Source organism: Balaenoptera borealis, assembly GCF_965194805.1.
Source record: "Balaenoptera borealis genome assembly, chromosome: 4".
NCBI lineage: Eukaryota > Metazoa > Chordata > Mammalia > Artiodactyla > Balaenopteridae > Balaenoptera > Balaenoptera borealis.
In genome coordinates this window covers 103,173,554-103,193,701 of record NC_138861.1, presented here as the reverse complement: position 1 = coordinate 103,193,701, position 20,148 = coordinate 103,173,554, and the positions used below count along the sequence as shown (strand labels likewise).

The following is a 20,148-nucleotide window of genomic DNA, read 5'->3' as shown; positions in this document are numbered from 1 at the left end:
GGGCAAACATACAGCTCACCCTTTTACAGATTAACCTGGAGACTGCATTAGGCAAATTTGATAGCATTAAAAGATTTTGCCAATTTGTCTGGAAACAATTTCTCTTTTGTAGTGTGTCAAGGGTAACACTTCATGCCATTGTGCTAATTTAAATGGCTTTGATAAATTGTTCAAGAGGTTAGAGAATAGTAGTGTAGATATATATTTAGCACTTTAAAATTAAGAAAAGGCTATTAACTTAATTGTTAAATGAATTTAATCTGTAAAAATCAAAAGTGCTCAAGAATGTTAAGTGTTTTCTTGGAACTGCAGCAACCATATTACATCATGAGTCTTTAAAAAGTTTTCTTAGAAAATAAAATTATACCTCTGCATACTTCCTAATAAGCAGAAATGCTTTCAGCTGTTACAGTAGCATGAGTGGTAGCTGTTGTTTGGGGAAAGCGTTAGTTTATACAAGCAATAAAATTGTATCTTCTCGAGGGCTCACGTTTTTTATATTGCACATCTTAGATCGCACCATTTGCATGGCATCAAGGTAGCCTCCTATATGATTATGTCCCCCAGAGACCTTCTTAAAAATGAGATGTATATTTCATGAGACATTCTCTATGTAAATAATTTCTAAAGTAAGGACTTTGAAAAGGCCCCTCTGAAAGTCACTGGTTTAAATCACTGCACCTTTATTCAGTCCTCTTGTGAGAGAAACAGCTATTGCAACATTTCCCATAAAAACAGACCTCAGATTTGAATTAGCCCTTTTGGTGAATTCTGCACTTGAAACAAGGACAAGATTCATTTGTATTAGGATCATAGTCTTACCCTGTACGTGTACCTCCCTTCCCAATGCATGTAGAGCTGCCAACTCACCTGACTATTTCATTAAACATTTTGTTTCTATCTCAAGTGAAGCATTAAAATACTTTTTCTTTACAGGAATAATAATATCGCTAAGCATCAAGCTACTAGATTTAAATAAAAACTGCTTATTTGTTAAACGAAAAGGAGAGTGCTGTGGGATTTAGTACTTAGTTGTCCGTTTCAACCAAGTAAATTCCTTAGTATGAAGAAGGAAATTTTAATTCCCCAGACAAGCAGCAGGAAAAAGCAAACAAGTTTGGAGCAGCCATTTTTTTTCAATCTTTGAATTTTAGCAAATGAGTACTTAAACTTCTGGAGAACATTCATTTATTTGAATTGTGTATTATTTAGAACGAACTGATACAGCTTTTAAATGTTTGACTGTAGAGATGTGTGGTGTTTTAACAATCTTGCTGCTATATGTGTTTCATAGTGTTTTGGGCTGAAATTAGCATCTTTGAGAAAAGCAAATTTTTAAAAATTTCTTAATACTTTTAAAAAACTTGTTTTCCGGAGAGTGGTGTAATTTGGGAAGTTACTTAACTGAAAAGTCTAATATTTACTGTGCTGAGAATTCGCATTTAATGATAACAATGCAAGTTATGCATATAGTGAAGCTTAATATAAAACAACTGGTAGCTTTGTAAAGTGTATGCCTAGTTGGGAATAGCAAGGAGATAGATGGGACCTCAGTTCTCTTTCCTGATTTGGAGTTCTTGAAAGAAAACTGCTTTTAAAAGAAGAAAACCTAAAAGTAGTCGTGCTCTTTCTTGCCAAGGATAGTGAAATTAACATGCAGCTGGGCGTCTCTGATAAATGGATTCTGTTAGGTCACTGAGGGGGTGTATGTGACATTAAGTGATTTACAGTCCTTTACCTTAATGAAATTGTTTCAGCAAGATGACGCTGAAAGCTCTTAATGGATAGCTTTTCTTGATGTAATGAAATTGCATTCCTATGGCATTTAATATAAGGCGCAGTTATTATTTACTGGAGCTTTCCAAGGGCTGCTATTTGCACACACAGTTCAGAACAAAAAGAGGTTTCAGTGGCGGCACCGAGGCCAGGATGGCTTGTGACATTCTTAAGCAGATGAGTGTATCTGTGAGAGCATTTCAGTTAGTGCAGCCAAGGCTTCAGAGACCCTTCAGGAGACTTCCTTTCACCTAACCCTGCCAGTGTCCAGTCTCTTACATATATTCTTCTAATCTATTTAACAGGCAACTGGATTACAACCAGATCAGCTGTATTGAAGATGGGGCATTTAGGGCTCTCCGGGACCTGGAGGTGCTGTAAGTACCGCTTATTTCTTACTCTTTTAACGGGAGCTTTGTGTCTGGGGAGTGCTAATGTGGATGCTTATCTGTTAGCTTGAAACCTTGTGTCAAAATGGTTTCCCAAAGAGAGTCCTTAAATAACTCACAGCGAATACAGAGAAGAGTTGAAATGTGTGTGTGCAAAACCTTGCATAGCATATCTATATGCTTAGGTAAAATTGTCTGATTTAAGAAGGACACTCAAATGTTCACACGTATTGTCTTTTAAGTGTTTCTCCTTATGATAAAATAGTCTCATACACAGGATTTGTGAGAACTCCCAGAATTGCTATATATTAAGATAACATCAGTTGCATAGGAAAAATTACAACAAAAAATAACCCTTAATAGCTGATATGTTGGTATGTTTTAGTTGCTGTGCAATGGAAAGACATTTTCTCATTTTAAAATGTCATTTTAACTAGATAACTTACCATCTCTGTAAGGTTACTTTGAAATGTACTGTCTAAATTTAATAAGCCGCCCACTAGGTCCATTTTAAAGTCTTCACTACTGACTTTGTAAAGCACTACACACAGATTTGAATTATAATTGGTATTTTCTGTCTTTCCTTGCTGTACAGACATGGCTGACAAAATTGGTTAGAGGTAACTGAGTAATCTCTACAGACCTTTGACACTGTAAAATAATTTTAATGGCATTGTTAATTATAATGAAAAATAATTTTAATGAAAACTAGAGTTACTAAAGCTGCTTAAGCTGCCTATACATTTCTGAAAAATTTCCCCAAAGATTCACCTTTCTAACTTTTTAAGTATACTTACAGATTTCTCCCCCCAATAAAATATATTTCTATGCTATAATTCTCCCCTGACTCAGTTTGTTCAGAAATCTGAAACTGAATTAAATGTGAAGAGGTTTTGAATTTTCAGTCCATGTGTTAAAAGTTATCCAGAAATTATGAAATCCTCCTGAGAAAAAGATCCCATTGCTTTATAAATTGAGTTTGAAGAGCAGAATGTAATTCTGAAAAAAGTTGATTGTTTCAACTAGAATGGCTTATTTTTCCAATATTTTCTATATGATTCTGGTTTTAATTGCAAGTAAATGAATCGAATTTCTCGGTGTGTCATGTGCTGCTAAGTTATTAATTATTTTTAAAGAATTATGTAAGAATGAGTTGATTGAGGTAAATTGCTCTGAGAGTATATACAGTTCTCTAACCACTTGAGAGATCACCTTTGTTTCTGTTGATAACAATCTAACTTATTCTAAAGGAAAAAAAAATCAGAGTGCTTGTCGTATACATTGTAGTTATAAGGCCACTTTTAAAATTGTGTTCCAGAGCCATTTTTAATATAGGAAGCTCACTAATGCTATTTCAGAGTGAGAATAATTGGGATACAACTATGATTTCATGATAGTGGTCTGACGTCAAAACCATAGTCAGTGTCACTAAACTTTCTATGTGAGGAGACTACCACAAGTGTTATTTAGTTGAACAGAGCAGATCAAGTCAAAGAATTTGTTATTAAGTCAGTGCATCTAACTAAGAATATGAATGATACCAAACATTTAATTAAAAATTTGCTAAATGTTTTGAATGAATTAAATCCCATAAAGTACTTTATTATTAAGTAAAAGAACTTAAATACTTATTAGATATAGAATAACTAATATATGTTTAATATACTGAGGATATATTGAGTGCTCCATATATATTGAGAGAGAGAGAGAGGAAGAGAGAGAAAGTTCCTGCTATGTGTCAAGCTCTGTGCTAGGCATTGAAAACACTTTACCCACAAATACAATAACTATTCATTTGCCTTTTTTGTTCTAAACTAGTATCATTGTTTTTAGAAGCAGGAAATTCAAGAAAACACAGTCACCTCCTATATTTTATCAGGTTAGCAACATATCTAAAAGGTGACTTTTGCAAGACCCACTATCATGAAACACACCCAAGTGTGATAAACATCTCATGGTTCATGGAATTAAAATCAAAATCTAAAATGTTGGGAACTCTTTTGAGGACCTTAATAGATAGGTCTCAAAGAGTATCTAATGGACAGAGTTTGTTTGCTAAAGAAAAGGATTAAAATTAGCACAATACAAGAAAATGTGAATTTTTTTCAAAATAATTTTAATATTTTATATTAAATATAAAGTCAAGCAGACATTCTTTTAATATATATTAATTTTTTAAATGCTCATAATTTATGCAGCCTTTAGAGAAATTAATTAATGAAGAATTTAAGGCTAAATTGGCTAGAGCGCTGGAAAGACTGAATTTGTTAAGCCATAATCTCTTGTCAAGTAAATCAAAGGTTCACCCATTATAAATATCTGGTCTGGGGCTTTTTTAATATAGAGTTACCATTTTTTATATAGAATTACAGAAAGAAATTTACCTGTTTTGCTTATTTTTATCATCCATGACTCTTTAAGATGTATCTTTTTATTATGAGGAAATAATGAAAGAGCATTAATTTGCACATCACCTTAAATTTTGGATTTCTAATGTTTTAGATTTTTAAAAATTTTGATTCCGTGAATCATGTGTGAATGTATGAATATACTAAGGCCAAACAGGAGAAGATGGGGGTAATCATACTGAGCCATTGATGGAAATTTGTTAGATTAAAATATATATTAAGGAAGAGAATGAATAAAGTTCAAGAAGGAAAAGCCAAGGTAGATGAAAGCAAGGAGGCAGTTTATCGCTTGCATGTAAAACGAACTGACTTTTTGTGGAATTCTCATTGATAGGATTTAGAATTAACTTTATTTTCTTAATAAGAAGATGCTGTCTCAAAAACAGCATTGGAAACTAAATGTAGATCAATATTTTCTTTTTCTTTGGACACTAGATTCAGAAATGCAATACATCGCTTGAGTTGCCAGTTTTATATGGTTTATTTTTCTTTTCTATAGAATGGACATAATTGAATTGAATTGAAACATTGTGGTTCAAATCCATTCAATATCAGACTTTCTGCCAAATCCTATGCTTAGCACTAGGGAATAAGAAAGAATAAGTCAAGATCTAAGTCCTAGAGGGCCTACATGATTACCAAGACTAACATTTCTTATTTACACACCAGGATGTCCTTTGTACAAGAATATATTCTCATTACCTAGAGAAAATCTTGAGGTTGAACATAGGAATAGACTTCCATGCAGGAAAAAGTATTCACAAATAAAGAAGTACAGCATATAACTTCACATTGTTTCATAATAGGAATTGATCATGGCCATAACACATACATGTCATCCTACCTAATCAACAATTATATTTATTGTTAATTTCAAAATAACTTAATTTCATTGGTTCCACATATTGTTCAGTTATCAGGTATTACTATCAATATTGCTTTGCCAGCATCAATACTGAATAAAAATAATGAGATGATTTATTTTTTTAGTTGCATTAAACAAATTAACATTTTGAGAAAAGTCTTCAAATTGATAGCCACTGGCTTCGACATGCAATGATAACTCTTTTGTGTGGAATTATAAGAAACTTTAGTTCAAAATTAACGCATGTCTGCCTAGTGTGAATTGCTTAAAAAAAAAAAAGTTGTCCCCAAAATCACATTTCAGTATGCTGTGTACTCTGAAGATTTAAGCCATATAAAATCAGCATAAATTTTGAGGGTAGGAAAAGGGGTCATTTAAAGCAAATCCCTTTGAGAAGTGAAACCTTTTAGTTCAGACATCAGGGTATGTTTTAATGGTGCTTGAAAAAAAATTCTCATTTCCCTCGAGTACAGGAAAATACTAGAGGCTTTCAGATAACATGAGCTGACCAATTCAGTGCTTTATAGATCCTTCATTCAGTGGGGTTTTTTTCTATATGACTTAGTTCAGATCATTTGCATTAGTTCTTATATCATTCAATACATTGCTAAACTGGATAGTAAAGAGAGTCAGTGCATGTTCTAGATCCGTAGCTGCCGTGCCCTGCTTTACTGAGATTTAAGTAAATCCCTCTACCCCTGAACACCCCATATCCCACCATTGATAACCATAGCCACCAGCTGGCCTAAAGTGGCTCCAATGTACCTTGCTTAGCCCAAACAGACGTGGCCGTGGACTCTGAAATATTTGAGTTAGTTGGCAGTATTTAAAAATTAAGAAGATTGATCTAAAAACTTCCATTTTTAGTTTCTCTTGAGAAACTCAGATTGTTTGGCAGCTTTCCATTACAGCCAAGCAGCAGTCCATCAGAGCTGAGTATTAGTCGCTACAAGAGAGAATATCATCACTATCACCAAGGTCCTCTTTGTCCCCAGGGATCGGTCTGCTCTTCCCCGTCTCTCTTCCCCATTTTATTTCTTTACAAGCAGCCTGCTTCTCTCATGTATGTTTCCTGCATGGCCTCTGTAGGCAAGTGAATGTGCAACCTCTGATTCAGACCCTTCTCGAATATCAAACAAACATCATCCACCTGTACCAAGATCCATCTTTCCTGCCTTCTCCAACAACTGCCCTGTTTAGTCATCACCCTACTGTACCTTCTGTATACTGGAGTCATTTGTCATCTCCACACTCTGCTCACCCATTCCTGGGATAACTGTCTTTTTCACTGTCTTGTCACAATCAGACTTCTCCAAATGGAGACAAAAAGATATCTCTCTTCTAAATCTTACTAACTCTTAAGTTTTTGTAATTTGTGTAATTCATCTCCGCAGTTGGGCTGTATGCTATTTTAGGACAAGATTTACGCCTGACTTATTTTTAGAAATTCCATGTTGCCATAAAAATAAGAGCCATTCAGGACATATTTGATGAATGAGTGAGTATTAGTCGTAGTAGAAATAGTAGTAATAATACAACTAACAAGGCTTGTGTTAGAGGGAAATTAGGAAAAATTTGAACCAAGTAAGAATTATACTTATGTTCACCATATCTCCCTTGACCACCCATCTTCTTGACCCTAGCTTCAAGAAACCATGATCACTACACAGCACTAAACAAAGAACAGGATATGTGGCTGCAACTAAAAACCGCTAGAATATATTAAGCTTTTACTATATTGCTACAGCATGTCACTTCTTTCCTACTCAATGCAAGTACCAAATATAGATATTGTTCTTCCTACTCAAATTTCAACAGCGGCTGCTGTCCACAGTAAAGAACAATTAACAGGACTCTGTTCCAGGACCTGAAAGTACTGATTCTGTGCCATTGCTATGAGATTTCAATTGGAGAATTCAAATGGGTTCATTTACTCATGGACTCTAATTATACATAATACCCTTAAAGGAAATATACATGTTCAATTTTTCCAACTGTGACTATCTCACGTTCATTTCTTAACCAGTATCGTAAATCGACATGTATGTACACAGTGCATAAAGCTACATGGTCAAAGATACTATGACTCAAGTCACAAATTAGTAATAAATATTTGATGAATGCATAGTAATATGTTGAAGTATGAAATTTATTTATCGTCTTGTGTATAATAAAGTTCACTCTTGATGCCATCTTTACCAGGTAATCGTTCTGCATAAACATAATCACAAGAGGTTTTTTCTGTGTTAACATATGGAGTGATCAATAAGTTTTCATATCTAAAATTTCTAACCTTTTTTTATTCTACAGCACTCTCAACAATAACAACATTACTAGACTTTCTGTGGCAAGTTTCAACCATATGCCTAAACTTAGGACTTTGTAAGTAGCCACAATATATATATAAAGTCAATTTAATCAATTAATGATTCCCCTTAAGTACTGTTTTTAGTAAGTAAAGAATATGACCACTAGATCATCATGGGGTAGACAAGGGAAACACCACTTTTTAAAAAGTTCTGGATATGATATTTGAATAAATGAACTATTATTCTGAAAACTTGAAAGCTTCCTTTTAAATGATGTGTGTTATGGGAAGTTTGGAGGAGGGAGAAAAACATTTACTTTGAGCTCTTGTGGAGATCACATTTCATTAAGAAATGGAAGACTCCTTGATTGGCTGTCAGAAATGATAAATGGTAAATCTTTATGATTTTATTACTGTATGGCAAGCAATCCTAATAAAGCTAAACTGGCTCTCCAACAGTCTTTGTGACGTAAAATTACAGCATCACCCTTTAGTGCTTCTATAATCAAGGTTGTGTCAGCATTTATATTTTAAAATATCTTTTCAGGAGTTACAGATGGACATTAAAATATTTCAGATGGATAAAAATGATTCTCTAATAAAAGTGTTTGATACAGCTATTTTTTTCTCTTAGAGAAAAGTTAATCCTCAAAGCCCAGGGTGGGATATTTAGTTACAGCATTTTCAGAGATAAATCGCATTTGAACTGGGTTTCAGAATCACCTTGACCTAAAAATATATATTATATACAACATGTGAGAAATGGTGAGAAACAAAACCAAGCATTGGACTTTTTGAAAAAATATGTGTTTTTAAGTAGAGTAAATATATTTTGATAGGGTTTTCAAAATATTTTTGTTTTACAATAGTTTATAACTGAAAACATTACATTTATTTTCTCTCTTTAATCAAAAGTCAGTTGAATTGCCACTTTTTAAATAATTAGATAATACCAATACTAATGTCACTTTTTCCTCACTAAAACTGAGCCCTTCACGGGATATAATTTCCTTGGAATATAATTTAGCAAAATAAAATCATTCTAAACTAAATGAATGAACAAAATTAAGTTTTGTTTTCTTGGGGCTATCAGATTGAGACTAACTGGCAAAATGAAGAGCCCAGGTCACTCAAACTATATTTAATGAAGTTGGTTTCTCATTAGTTTTAGCTAAGTTTTTAAAAACAAATTGGTCAAGCTTTCAATCTTTGAAAAACTAAAGCCACAAAGACTGTAAAAAGATCTATCATCTCCAGTTTTTACGTATAGTGAGTCTTATTTTCTTGTAGAAATCCACTACAGTTTGTCTTACTAATTTAAATTTTTATATTCTTTTCTCATTTCAAATGTGTGCACATCTAATTGAATCGTCATAATGTACTTGGTTTCCATGGAAATATTTAGAGAGCAATGATGTGGAATGTGCCTTGTGGCTTCCAAAAGATGCCACTTTGACCTCCAAGCCAACTTCACCAGAGGTCACCCAGCCTTCCCCAGAATGTACCTTTCTGTCCTGTGGCATGCTGTCTAGTTTGGAGGCAAGACAGTCTATTCCATACCTCCAGGCTCAAGGAGAATGTAAAACAGTCGTCTGACTTTAAATTCCCTTGCTTTGGTTGTTTCATTATTCTGTATTATCATTGCTACTTAAAAATTCCATTTTTATGGTCCAATTAGCTTTCTGGACTGAGTTCCATGTTTTAATATCCATTACTGTTATTGGGTTATAATCGAGCACATCAGCTAAAAAGGGCTAAAATGGTATTACCGTGGCATAGATGATTCTGGGAATGAACCTTTGATTTATAGCTTTGGATGTCCTTTTCTTTCGTTTGAGAAAACATAAAAGCCAGTTTGAAGTCGTTTACCTAATTTAGTGGATACATTTGTCTGATATTTTATTAATGGAGAAGTGCTATTTACCACTTGGAAGGGAGCCATGATCAGGTGTGGATCCCAGAGGGGGCTGGCATAATTCCTTCACTCCCAGCCATTTATGTCTTTTAATTTCAGTTCCTGCTCTTTGAGGCTATGTCCCCAAGAGCCAAAAGCAGCTAATCCCTTTTACTGCGATTAAACAAAAAGAAGGAAATCAGAATAGGGATGTGAAAAGAAGTGGTTTATATTGAATTATTATTCTGTCGGGTTCAGCAAAAAATGAAAGTGACCTGCTAAAAAAGTTTTGCCAGCGGTTTCTACAGAGACTAATAATGACAAGACTAACTGGTATTTCAAACTGGGAGCCACAACATTTCTTAACATGCCTCCTACCCCTGCCTGAGCCCAGACCTCCCCATTCCTCCACCCCGCCCCCACTGGCTGCCAGTATGTTGGGACTGCAGAGCTATTTGCCTTGGACTTCTTTGTGTCTCTTTGTCCCTTTGAATAGACGTAGGCAAAAGATTTTCATGGTCATGTTCAAGCTTCTGTATACTTGCTTAGCTCAGAGGTAGATGAAGAGGGACTTGAGTCTGTGGTTATAAACCAGTTTAATTTCTAGGAAAATAATTAGATTGGCATTTATTAAGCTTTAACCTATTTATAGGTAGAGACGAAGTTATATGTTATTATGAATGAATTTTCCAAGTTTTGAAATGACTCTTCTCTGTTTTCTTGCTTTAAACTTCTTGGCTCTCATTTAGTCGACTCCATTCGAACAACCTGTATTGTGACTGCCACCTGGCCTGGCTCTCGGACTGGCTACGCCAAAGGCCTCGGGTGGGCCTCTACACTCAGTGTATGGGGCCATCCCACCTAAGGGGCCATAACGTAGCTGAGGTTCAAAAACGAGAATTTGTCTGCAGTGGTAAGGGAGAAAGAACCTTTCTGTTTTCATATTCCCGTATGCTATGATGTAAGGAACTGTGTAAGGTGCATGCTTCAGAGGTTTCACTGTTCCTCACTAATGTGCGGTTGTGCACTAATCACTCTGTGGAAATCCTCTGTGTTAGGGCTGATGTCATAGGCTCTAAGACATTCGTGCATGGTTGGCAATTACTGATTACTTTCACCTAAGTTATGATGAAGGACTTCTCAGTTTTCAGTCCAAGGGAAAGATAAGAAATTCCTAAATTACAGTTCTATTTGCTACTCATGATTTTCCCTTTAAGTAAGAATTTATTTCTATTTTGATGTTAACAATTGGAAAAATGACGAACTAATCTTGGATCCCGGCTGGGAAATTGAAAAAGTAACAGAACTGTAGTTGCAAAGTGACAAAATACTTTTCATGTGATGCAGTCCTACCTAAAAGAGATAAATGACTAACTTTAGTAACACAAATCTGTAAACAAAAGTAAGACACCGGTTATGTAAAGTATCAATAGGTGACATTCAGTTAGTTCTTTCTATGTGCTTAAGCACCAGTCTAAGTATTTCACAAATATTTACCTCATTTTTACCTCCCTCATAACATCTGTCGAGAAATGTAACATTATATTAGAGTTTAAAATGCTGAGAAAAAGAAATGGTAAGTAACCTTGTCAAAGGTTATAGAGTTAAGTTCAAGGATCTCAACCTAGACAGTCTGATTCCCAATCCATATAAATTATTTCTGCTTCAGAAGTGTCTGTTCAAAATAACAATAAAACAAAAATTTAAAATATTTATAATGCATCATAAATAGCCGTTTCCTAAAGGAAGAGTGAGAAGACATACTAGTTCAGGATTCTATGTTATTGCTATCCTTTAGACCTTTTTATGTATTTTCTCATGCTTTTTGTAACCCAAACAAAATTTTCTTATAATGTCATGGAATGTGCTCAGTAGGTCTGATTGCTTTATAAAAAATTAAATAAGGAAATGACTAACAATTCGTTACTAACCACTTTTTTCTCTTTTCACTTTTTTCCTTCCTGTTTTCTAGATGAGGAAGAAGGCAAGTTCACGTTTCTTGTTTAGACTGAGACTATTTTTGTAAAGTGTGAGAACTTGTTGAGAGGGACCTGATTAGTAATTAGCCTTCAGCCTCTTCCCCGGGTATCACCACCACTCGGGCCCTTTCTCTGCAGGGCAGAGATGTCTGGCCCCGGTGCAGGGACAAACCCAGCGTTTGCAGATGCCTATTTGGTACAAAATGCCTGACAGTCTGTTGTTCACCATTTGAACAGTAAAATTTCAATATTGAGTAGTAAAATATATACCTCTGGGTAACTACTTAGCCTAAAATTTTAAGCCATACGAAGTCAAAAAAGGAATCATCTAGATTACAACTAACAGAATGACCTGATACAAGTTATTACAACTTCAAAAAAAGCAGTAATTTTGAACCTACCCAGAAATCAAACTTAGCATCATCTACTTCCCCCATACTTATTGGCACATGATTACTTATTTAGACAGTTATGTCTACCAAGAGGGAAGTTTTACTGTCTTCCTTTCCTTCTTTGAGTTAAAGTAAGTTAAGCTACTTAAATTCAATAAAGACCACGCTCTATCTAAGCTTATTAGAAATGAAATATAGATTAGTCTGAAGTTGCTGCTTTTTTTGGCACTCATAATAAATTTGAATAGAATTCTAGTTTCAAATCAGAATTTAACCTCTCTCACAAATCTTTCAAATTTTAAAAGTTATCATTTTTGTAATTAGTTTTAAAAATCTCATTTGCTTTATCGGTACTGACCCCAAAACATAAATGCATGCTTCCTAAAATATATTGTAGAAATATAGTATCATTTTATAATCAGGTATTTAGATAAATGAATTTCTGTTTAATAATGTGCTTTGTTATTTGAGCTAAGTTTGTGTGTTTCACAATGATGAGATTCAGGAGGAGAAACTATAACTTCCGTTTGTTTCTTTTTCAGGTCACCAGTCATTTATGGCGCCGTCTTGCAGTGTTTTGCATTGTCCAGCTGCTTGTACCTGTAGCAACAATATCGTAGACTGCCGTGGGAAAGGTCTCACTGAGATCCCCACAAATCTGCCAGAGACTATCACGGAAATGTATGTTCCCTGAATTCCCTCATTCCCCACCCCCCCCCACCTCCCCAATAACCCAAGCCATGACTTTCTTTAGGAGATTCTGGGTTTATCAAAGACCAGTCTGATCCATTAGCTTAGACAAATGTTCCTTTCAGAATTGTATTGACCTTTACTCTGTTTAATTAAATATCTTGTTGAAGTGGCTAGGATTTTTCTTTCTTTTTTTTTTCAACACAGGTGGAATTAAAAGGAATGCATTTCAAGGAACAATAATACTTTCCTTTTTCTTCAGAAGGTGTTATTAGGCTCTTTAGGAAAAATAAGAGTATGAGTACCTCATTTATCCAATTGGTTCTGGAGATCTGCTTCTGCCCATTTCTAGCTTGGAGTGGTGGAAAATAAAAGAAAAACCCAGCTGGGGTAATAAATCATAGAAACAAGATAACTAGATGATGTCTGCCTTCTCAAGGCAACACGTTTTAAAACAGTTTCACTGTTTTGTTTGAACTGTTGTATAGTCCACCACAAAGGATAAAAAAGGCAATATTGTCAAGTCAAACTGTATAAGATTTTTAAATTAGTGAGCATTTTAGCTTATTTGAGCCAATGGCTACCTCCATCAAAAATTAAATTCTCTCAACAAAATATTTCTTACCTATTTTGTATGCAGCTGCTGGATTCATTTCTGTGTCCTTGCCAAATATAAGTCATGTGGCTAAAACAAGGTCACAGAAGATGTAAAGTGGACTACTTTTACCATCTTGGGAAGTAAGCATTAGGAAAAATCTTTACCTTAATATCTATTAACTAAGAAAGCACCTCTTAACTACCCAGCCTGCCATATATTGTTTTAGAAGTTAATTCTAAATTTGAATTAAATAAATATTTTGGGACATATTTGGTTGAAATAATAGAATAGGACCAACTTCTTTTGATAGGCCTTCATAGTAGGCACCAAAAAACATTGTTATTTTCAAGAACTATTCATTATTTTTTTCGACTGTTAACTGCCCGAATTTATCTTATATGAGAATAATCTTAATTCATAAGACCCACTAACATTATTTTAAAGTATTTAATATGTGCTTAAAAGTGTACTTAGAGAGATGCAGTGCTTGACACAGACAAAGATTATATGTATGCACATAATAATATTATTCTCATCAAATTTTTAATTATGAAACACTACCTTGGCCATAAAAGACATTTGTATTTTTTAGCTGAACCTTGAAAGAAGAACAATATATGGCTTGGGAAGAGGCAAGAGACATTCTGCGAAAGAGAAACATTGGGGACAAAGGGCAGAGGTGGCAGTGAGCATTTTGTTTTAGGGATTGCACAGTTGAGCCTAATTAGAGTAAGAGGTGCATGTTGAGATCATGGAAAATAATGCTTCAAAAACGACATCTCCATCTAATTCTAAAGCCACAGATTACATAAGTCCTCTCATCTTAGAAGATGTAATATATGATGTAGTAGATAGTAGAAAGACATAGTAACTGTTCACACAGAGAAATAGTATATCCATCTCTCCAGGCACAAGCATTTATTAAGTAAACACTTATTATTACATAAAGGCAGCATGAATTCTCCACAGATCTCCATCAAGTGACATGCAAGTTAAAAGCTATAAAATGAGGTACAAAGTAATACACATTGTTAGAGAGGAAAATATAAAGTTCAAGGTTTTTATTTTTTTCATTAATTTGTATTGGTGTATAGCTGCTTTACAATGTTGTGTTAGTTTCTGCTGTACAGCAAAGTGAATCAGTTATACGTATATATATATATCCACTCTTTTTTAGATTTCCTTCCCATTTAGGTCACCACAGATCATTGAGTAGGGTTCCCTGTGCTAAACAGTAGGTTCTCATTAGTTACCTATTTTATACATAATAGTGTATATATGTCAATCCCAATCTCCCACTTAGTCCCACCTCCCCTTTTCCCCCTTGGTAACCGTAAGTTTGTTCTCTACATTGGTGACTCTATTTCTGCTTTGCCTATCAAATTACCAATGGCATTTTTTACAGAATTAGAACAAAAAACTTTACAATTTTTATGGAAACACAAAAGACCCTGAATAGCCAAAGCAGTCTTGAGAAAGAAAAACAGAGCTGGAGGTGTCTGGCTCCCTGACTTCAGACTATACTACAAAGCTACAGTAACCAAGACAGTATGGTACTGGCACAAAAACAGAAATATAGATCAATGGAACAGGATAGAAAGCCCAGAGATAAACCCATGCACCTATCGTCTCCTAACCTATGACAAAGGAGGCAAGAATATACAATGGAGAAAAGACGGTCTCTTCAATAGGTGGTGCTGGGAAAACTGGACAGCTACATGTAAAAGAATGAAATTAGAACACTCCCTAACACCAGACACAAAAATAAACTCAAAATGGATTAAAGACCTAAATCTAAGTTCAAGGTATTTATTACAGAGGGTGTAAAGTGGAGAACAGGTTACAGTAGTTAACTAGAGTCAGAAAGCTTTAGTTAGAACTTGAGGTCTACCTATCATTTACTAACTGTGAGACCATATGCAAGTTACTTATCCTCTATGGGATTATCTCCTCATCTGAACTAACTGTCATCAGTTTGTAGTGAAAGAATTAACACATGTAGAGCTTCATGTGCTTAGACGATAGTAATCATTGAATGATACCTCGATCTCAAGCCTTCATGTAGGAGGTAACGTGTGCGGTAGGCCTTGAAGGATAATTAGTGAATGGAACTGCAAAGATGAGAAAAGAGCTTTCAGAAGTAATGAACCTTATGAGCATAGGCAATAAGAATGGAAATCCAGGATACTGCCAAACAGAAACTCAATTTGATTGGTATTTGGTACCTGAGAGAGTTAAGGAAACAAAGTTGGAAAGGTAGGTTGGAGCTAATTCATGGAGGACTTTGATAAGGATCTAAATCTTTCTTTGGAATGCATTTGAACACAGGAGTTTGAATCTCTAAGAAGAATTAATCTGACACCTGTGCACCAGTGGTTTGGCAAAAGGAGAGAAAACCAGGCTTAAGGCTTCTTAGGAGACTATTATGTTGATCGAGGGGCGATGTCATGAGAGCAGGAGCTAGTAAGTAATAGTAGGAATGATGATGTGGGAGCAGTATGATAGCTAATACAAAAGCAGAATTAATAGGATTTGGCCTTTGATGAGATGAGAAAAAGAACTCAAAGATGATGCCAAAATTTCAAGTATGAGGGCTGGGGAGATGGTGGTTATGGCATTGTATATAAGAAGCTGAGGAGCAGGACCAAAACTAGGAAGGAAGATGATGGTGAGCAAAATTTGTGAGATACTGAAGTTCCAATAAGATATTTAGAGACACTAAAATAATACAGACTATACAGATAATTTGGAGCGAGACAGGATTTGAGGCAAAGATTTTGGAGTAATTAATATAAAAAAAAAATGAGTAGATTTTTAACGCCATCAAATGGCCAATGGAAAGGAGAAAAAGAGAAGAGAAACCCGAGGGAACTAAACAAAAACAGCAGAGGGCCACAATAGGTAAGGGAGGAAGGAGCTTCTAGGAAAAATGATCCTCAGAGTCAGATAACTCCGGGCGATGAACCAAGAGGAGATCTGAGAACAGGTCTTTGAATTTGACCAGCATATTGTTCTTGAAGGGTTCAAGATAGAGTGATAGGTAAGTAAGTCGCTCTTCAGAGTGTTAAGAAAGGTCAGAGGTGATGAATATTGGAGAGAGCAGATATGGAGTAGTTTGAAGAGTTTAGCTGAGAAAGGATTTTTTAAAGAAGACAATTGCAGTGATAAAGGACAGACGAGTTTATTTTAAGGTGCAGAAACCTGCAGTCATTAGAAAGTCAGAGAGGAAGAATAGGTTTAGAGAGACATGAGAGTGTGAGAGTTAGATAAGATATATGTGGAAGCAAGATTGTTCTGGGCCCAGGAGGGGATTGATCAAATCCTGATGATAGAAAAGGAGACAAAAATGCTGTTGCTGGTTGACAAAAGAGGAGTGAGTTGTAGACATAGCAGACTGAAAGGAATATGAAACATTTCAAATGGTTTATCTCATGTAGTCTATTTTATTTTTTGTAATAGAGCTTTTCTTACATTTTGTATGCTCTATAGATTTTGTATGATGGTGGAATTTAGTAGCATAAAAGTTAGACTAATTAATATGTCCCAATGAGTTTGTCTGTGTTGAGGTGGTGGTTTATCAGGTAAAGCTATAATAAATCCATAAGTAGAGATGAAAACATATGTGAAGCTCTAGGTGAATTTTACTTCTCTGATTATTATATTATCAGCTTTATCAGTAGAGCATCTGCTAATAAATCATATTGATCTTCAACTCCAACAAAATACACCCATTACCATTCATTATAGTGGCACAACTTACTAGCTTAGTGACTCACTTCTTTTATTACTCTTTTATTTTTTTATTAAAGAATCAGTAAGATTCATAAAATGTAGAAATAAAGTTAAGCAACATCTTTAAAAATTTTTATACATTCTATATTTTTAATACATGATGAACTGAACATTATAAACTCCCTTCATATTTTTCATATAATGTTTTAAAATTGGATTTTACCAGTAAATTATCAGTAGAATTTCTTTATTGCAAATTATCAGACATTTCATTCAGTAGTGTTGAGTTGACTTCCTACTGTTTAGTGTGTCTTTATTCCTGTAACTATCTCATATTGTGACAAAAAGAAAGTATGTATGTATGATACGTAGCAGTGATCAACTGCCGGTAAATCTGGGTAGAAAAACTTGCCTCACCCTTTCCTTTTATCTGATCTGTGCCTGCAACTATAACTTCACACTTGTGGTATTTGCTCAGATAATTATTTGTTAAGATATAGAAGGGAAATATTCCTTTAAAGTCAGAATTGAAATAATTGGAGAAGAAGGAATAGAAAAGAGACTAGCATTTATCTAATGCCTGCAGTGTTGGATACTATACACATATTGTAACATTTGATCTTCTCATTGACCTTTGATGGGTGTATTTGTGCAATTTAAATAAAATAGGAAAACTAATGCAGAGGCATATGTTAGATAAAGGTTGGTTTTATTTCTCCAAGAGGCCTCCTTATCCTGGTGATTTTACCATGGTCCAGGATCTGTCCTCCCATTTGCATACTAGGAATCTGATTTTGACTGCACTTAATTATTACATTTTGTAACTATATATACATATATGTATATATATATGTGTGTGTGTGTGTTTGTTTAATGTATATACACATATATATAAAACATGTATATGTTTTATATATATATGTGTGTGTGTGTGTGTGTATATATATATATTTGTGTTGTGTGTTTGTCTTCACTACTAAAGCAGCTCTATGAAGACAGGAACTGCTTCTGTTCTAATCACCACTGAACACCCAGCAACAAATCTAGTACCTGGCACAAATCTAGTACCTGAATGGATAATGTAAAAATTAAACATTTAAAGCAGATTTATCTCTGAAAGGTTGGAGTTATATCAAGCACGATTAAAAAAAAAAATCTGAAGGAGCAGTCCATTCTCTCCCTGTAGAAAAATGAAATGATGCTTTTTAAGCATAAAATCAATAAGAGAAGTTTTAATGAAAAAAAAGTTATGAATAGAATGCTTAATGAAATGAGCTAAAATGGGCTAACTAAAAATTCCTTTGTTAAATTCCCTGTTTCCTGTCCTGGCTTGGATTCTACTCTCTACATGCATCTGAGAGCAACTTTTTTCTGCTCTAGGTTGACCAAGCCAGTATCTAATAGGTACCCTCCTTCTTTAGATATAATAATTAATTCAATCTTTTTACAGACGTCTTAGACATCTTTCTCTAAGGTCATATTTTCTCTGTAACAAAGCCTATGAACGTTTACCTCAAATCCCTCAAAAGTTGACAACTTCATTTTGCTATTTAAAAAAAGACCAGGCTCAAAAAATTTAAGAAATCTTGTAAAAAAAACAATTCTTCAATTGTGAAGTGACTAAACTGGCCTCAGTCTTAGATTTATTTGACTCCAAAGCCCGTGTTCCATCCTCCATCCAGCTGCAAAAGAAAGATAGATGTGGCTTAGCTTGTTGGGATATTATAAAAGGGATGATTGAAAAAAATCAAGAGAGGCAGATATCAGAAAAACAGGACACTTTAAGAAACTCACATGTGAAGGGAACATAGAAGGAGCATAGAGAAAGGCAAGGCATGAAGGTATAGAAATGTTTACAAAACTAAGAACTGTTTCGTATTACTTTATATCTACAACTGTTGTCTTCTTTCCTAGTCTCTATTAAGTAATTTCATATCTCCCTAGATTTTGTCTACATAGAAGTTATCACAGCTTAATTTGATATTCTGGTTAATGTCAAACTACCCTATTAGACTGCAAGCTTAATGAGGGCAGGATCATGTCTTTTTTCCTTGCCATTTTTGTCCCAAAACTTAGCACAGTGTGGGCGGGGAGAAGAACAGTACTGGGGTGGGGGGGGGGGGTGGTCTGGGACATACAATCAGGAGAGCCTCCAAGCCTCCATTCTTCATAGTAAAAGAAAATGTGACAAAGGAGTATGGACTAATGAAGATAGATGGGGGGAAATAGAATGTGTAATATCAAGTAAAATTAGGTTTAGAAGAAAGAAGTTGTTGCTGCCCTGGAATCTTTCCAGCACTTTGCTGCTTTGAACTCTGCTGGTTGGGTACCTTGTTTTCATACATATGGAATGCCTTAGGCAAGTCTATACAAGGCCTGACCCATGGCAACAAAATCATTAATAGCAAATTGATTCTCTGTATATCAAATCCTCAGAATTAATTTCTTAAATCTTGTCTTGAGGTGTAATACTTTGAATGTGGTGTGATAGATTGCTGTAAAGTAGACATTTAGTTCTCTTCAATCCAGGTATAGATTTTCTGTGGCATAGCACCTGTCCAAACCATTATACAGAAATTCCATAAATCACGGAGAACAGTTAGTAAAAACATAGGTTGAACAATTTAGTATGTCTTGTTCACTCTTAGGTCTTATTGCTTTTAATCTTGGTTGCATTTTTCAGGGCTCCAAAGCTGTGAGCCATACAATTATTCCTTTTATTTGTCTGAGAGAGGGTAAGGAAGTGTTCAAATTTCAGGAAAGTATGGTAGCAAAGTTCTTAGGCCGGGTCTTATGAGGGCTGTCTCTGTTTTCTAAGATGTATTGCAAATTTTCAGAAGTTATAGTATTTGTTTTGGATGTGCTATTCAAATAGGTAAAATGGAAAGGGAACTCACTTTGTTGTATAAACTTATTGGACTGCTTTTACTCTGCTAGTAGTAAAGAAGCCTATTTCAAAGAGATTCACAATATTAGAGGTTGGATATGAAGTTAGGAGTACATTTTTTTTCCCTTTTGTTTCCTCTGGATCATTTGCATGCATAATTATAAAGAAATGAAAGTAAGAATGATTCTTGAATGCCCTGATTACAAACTGCATTTATGATACTGAATATA

The 20,148-nt window shown here is 34.7% G+C and overlaps 1 protein-coding gene across 2 annotated transcripts in view; it reads left to right on the top strand.

The window, feature by feature from the left end:
* SLIT2 (slit guidance ligand 2) overlaps nt 1–20,148 on the top strand; it is a 380,046-nt gene that overhangs the window by 247,330 nt on the left and 112,568 nt on the right. For both annotated transcript variants that reach the window (XM_082391835.1, XM_082391836.1), the window contains 4 exons: nt 2,082–2,153; nt 7,749–7,820; nt 10,390–10,553; nt 12,554–12,692. In XM_082391835.1, coding sequence (XP_082247961.1) covers nt 2,082–2,153; nt 7,749–7,820; nt 10,390–10,553; nt 12,554–12,692 — 447 coding nt within the window. The remainder of the gene's footprint in view (nt 1–2,081; nt 2,154–7,748; nt 7,821–10,389; nt 10,554–12,553; nt 12,693–20,148) is intronic.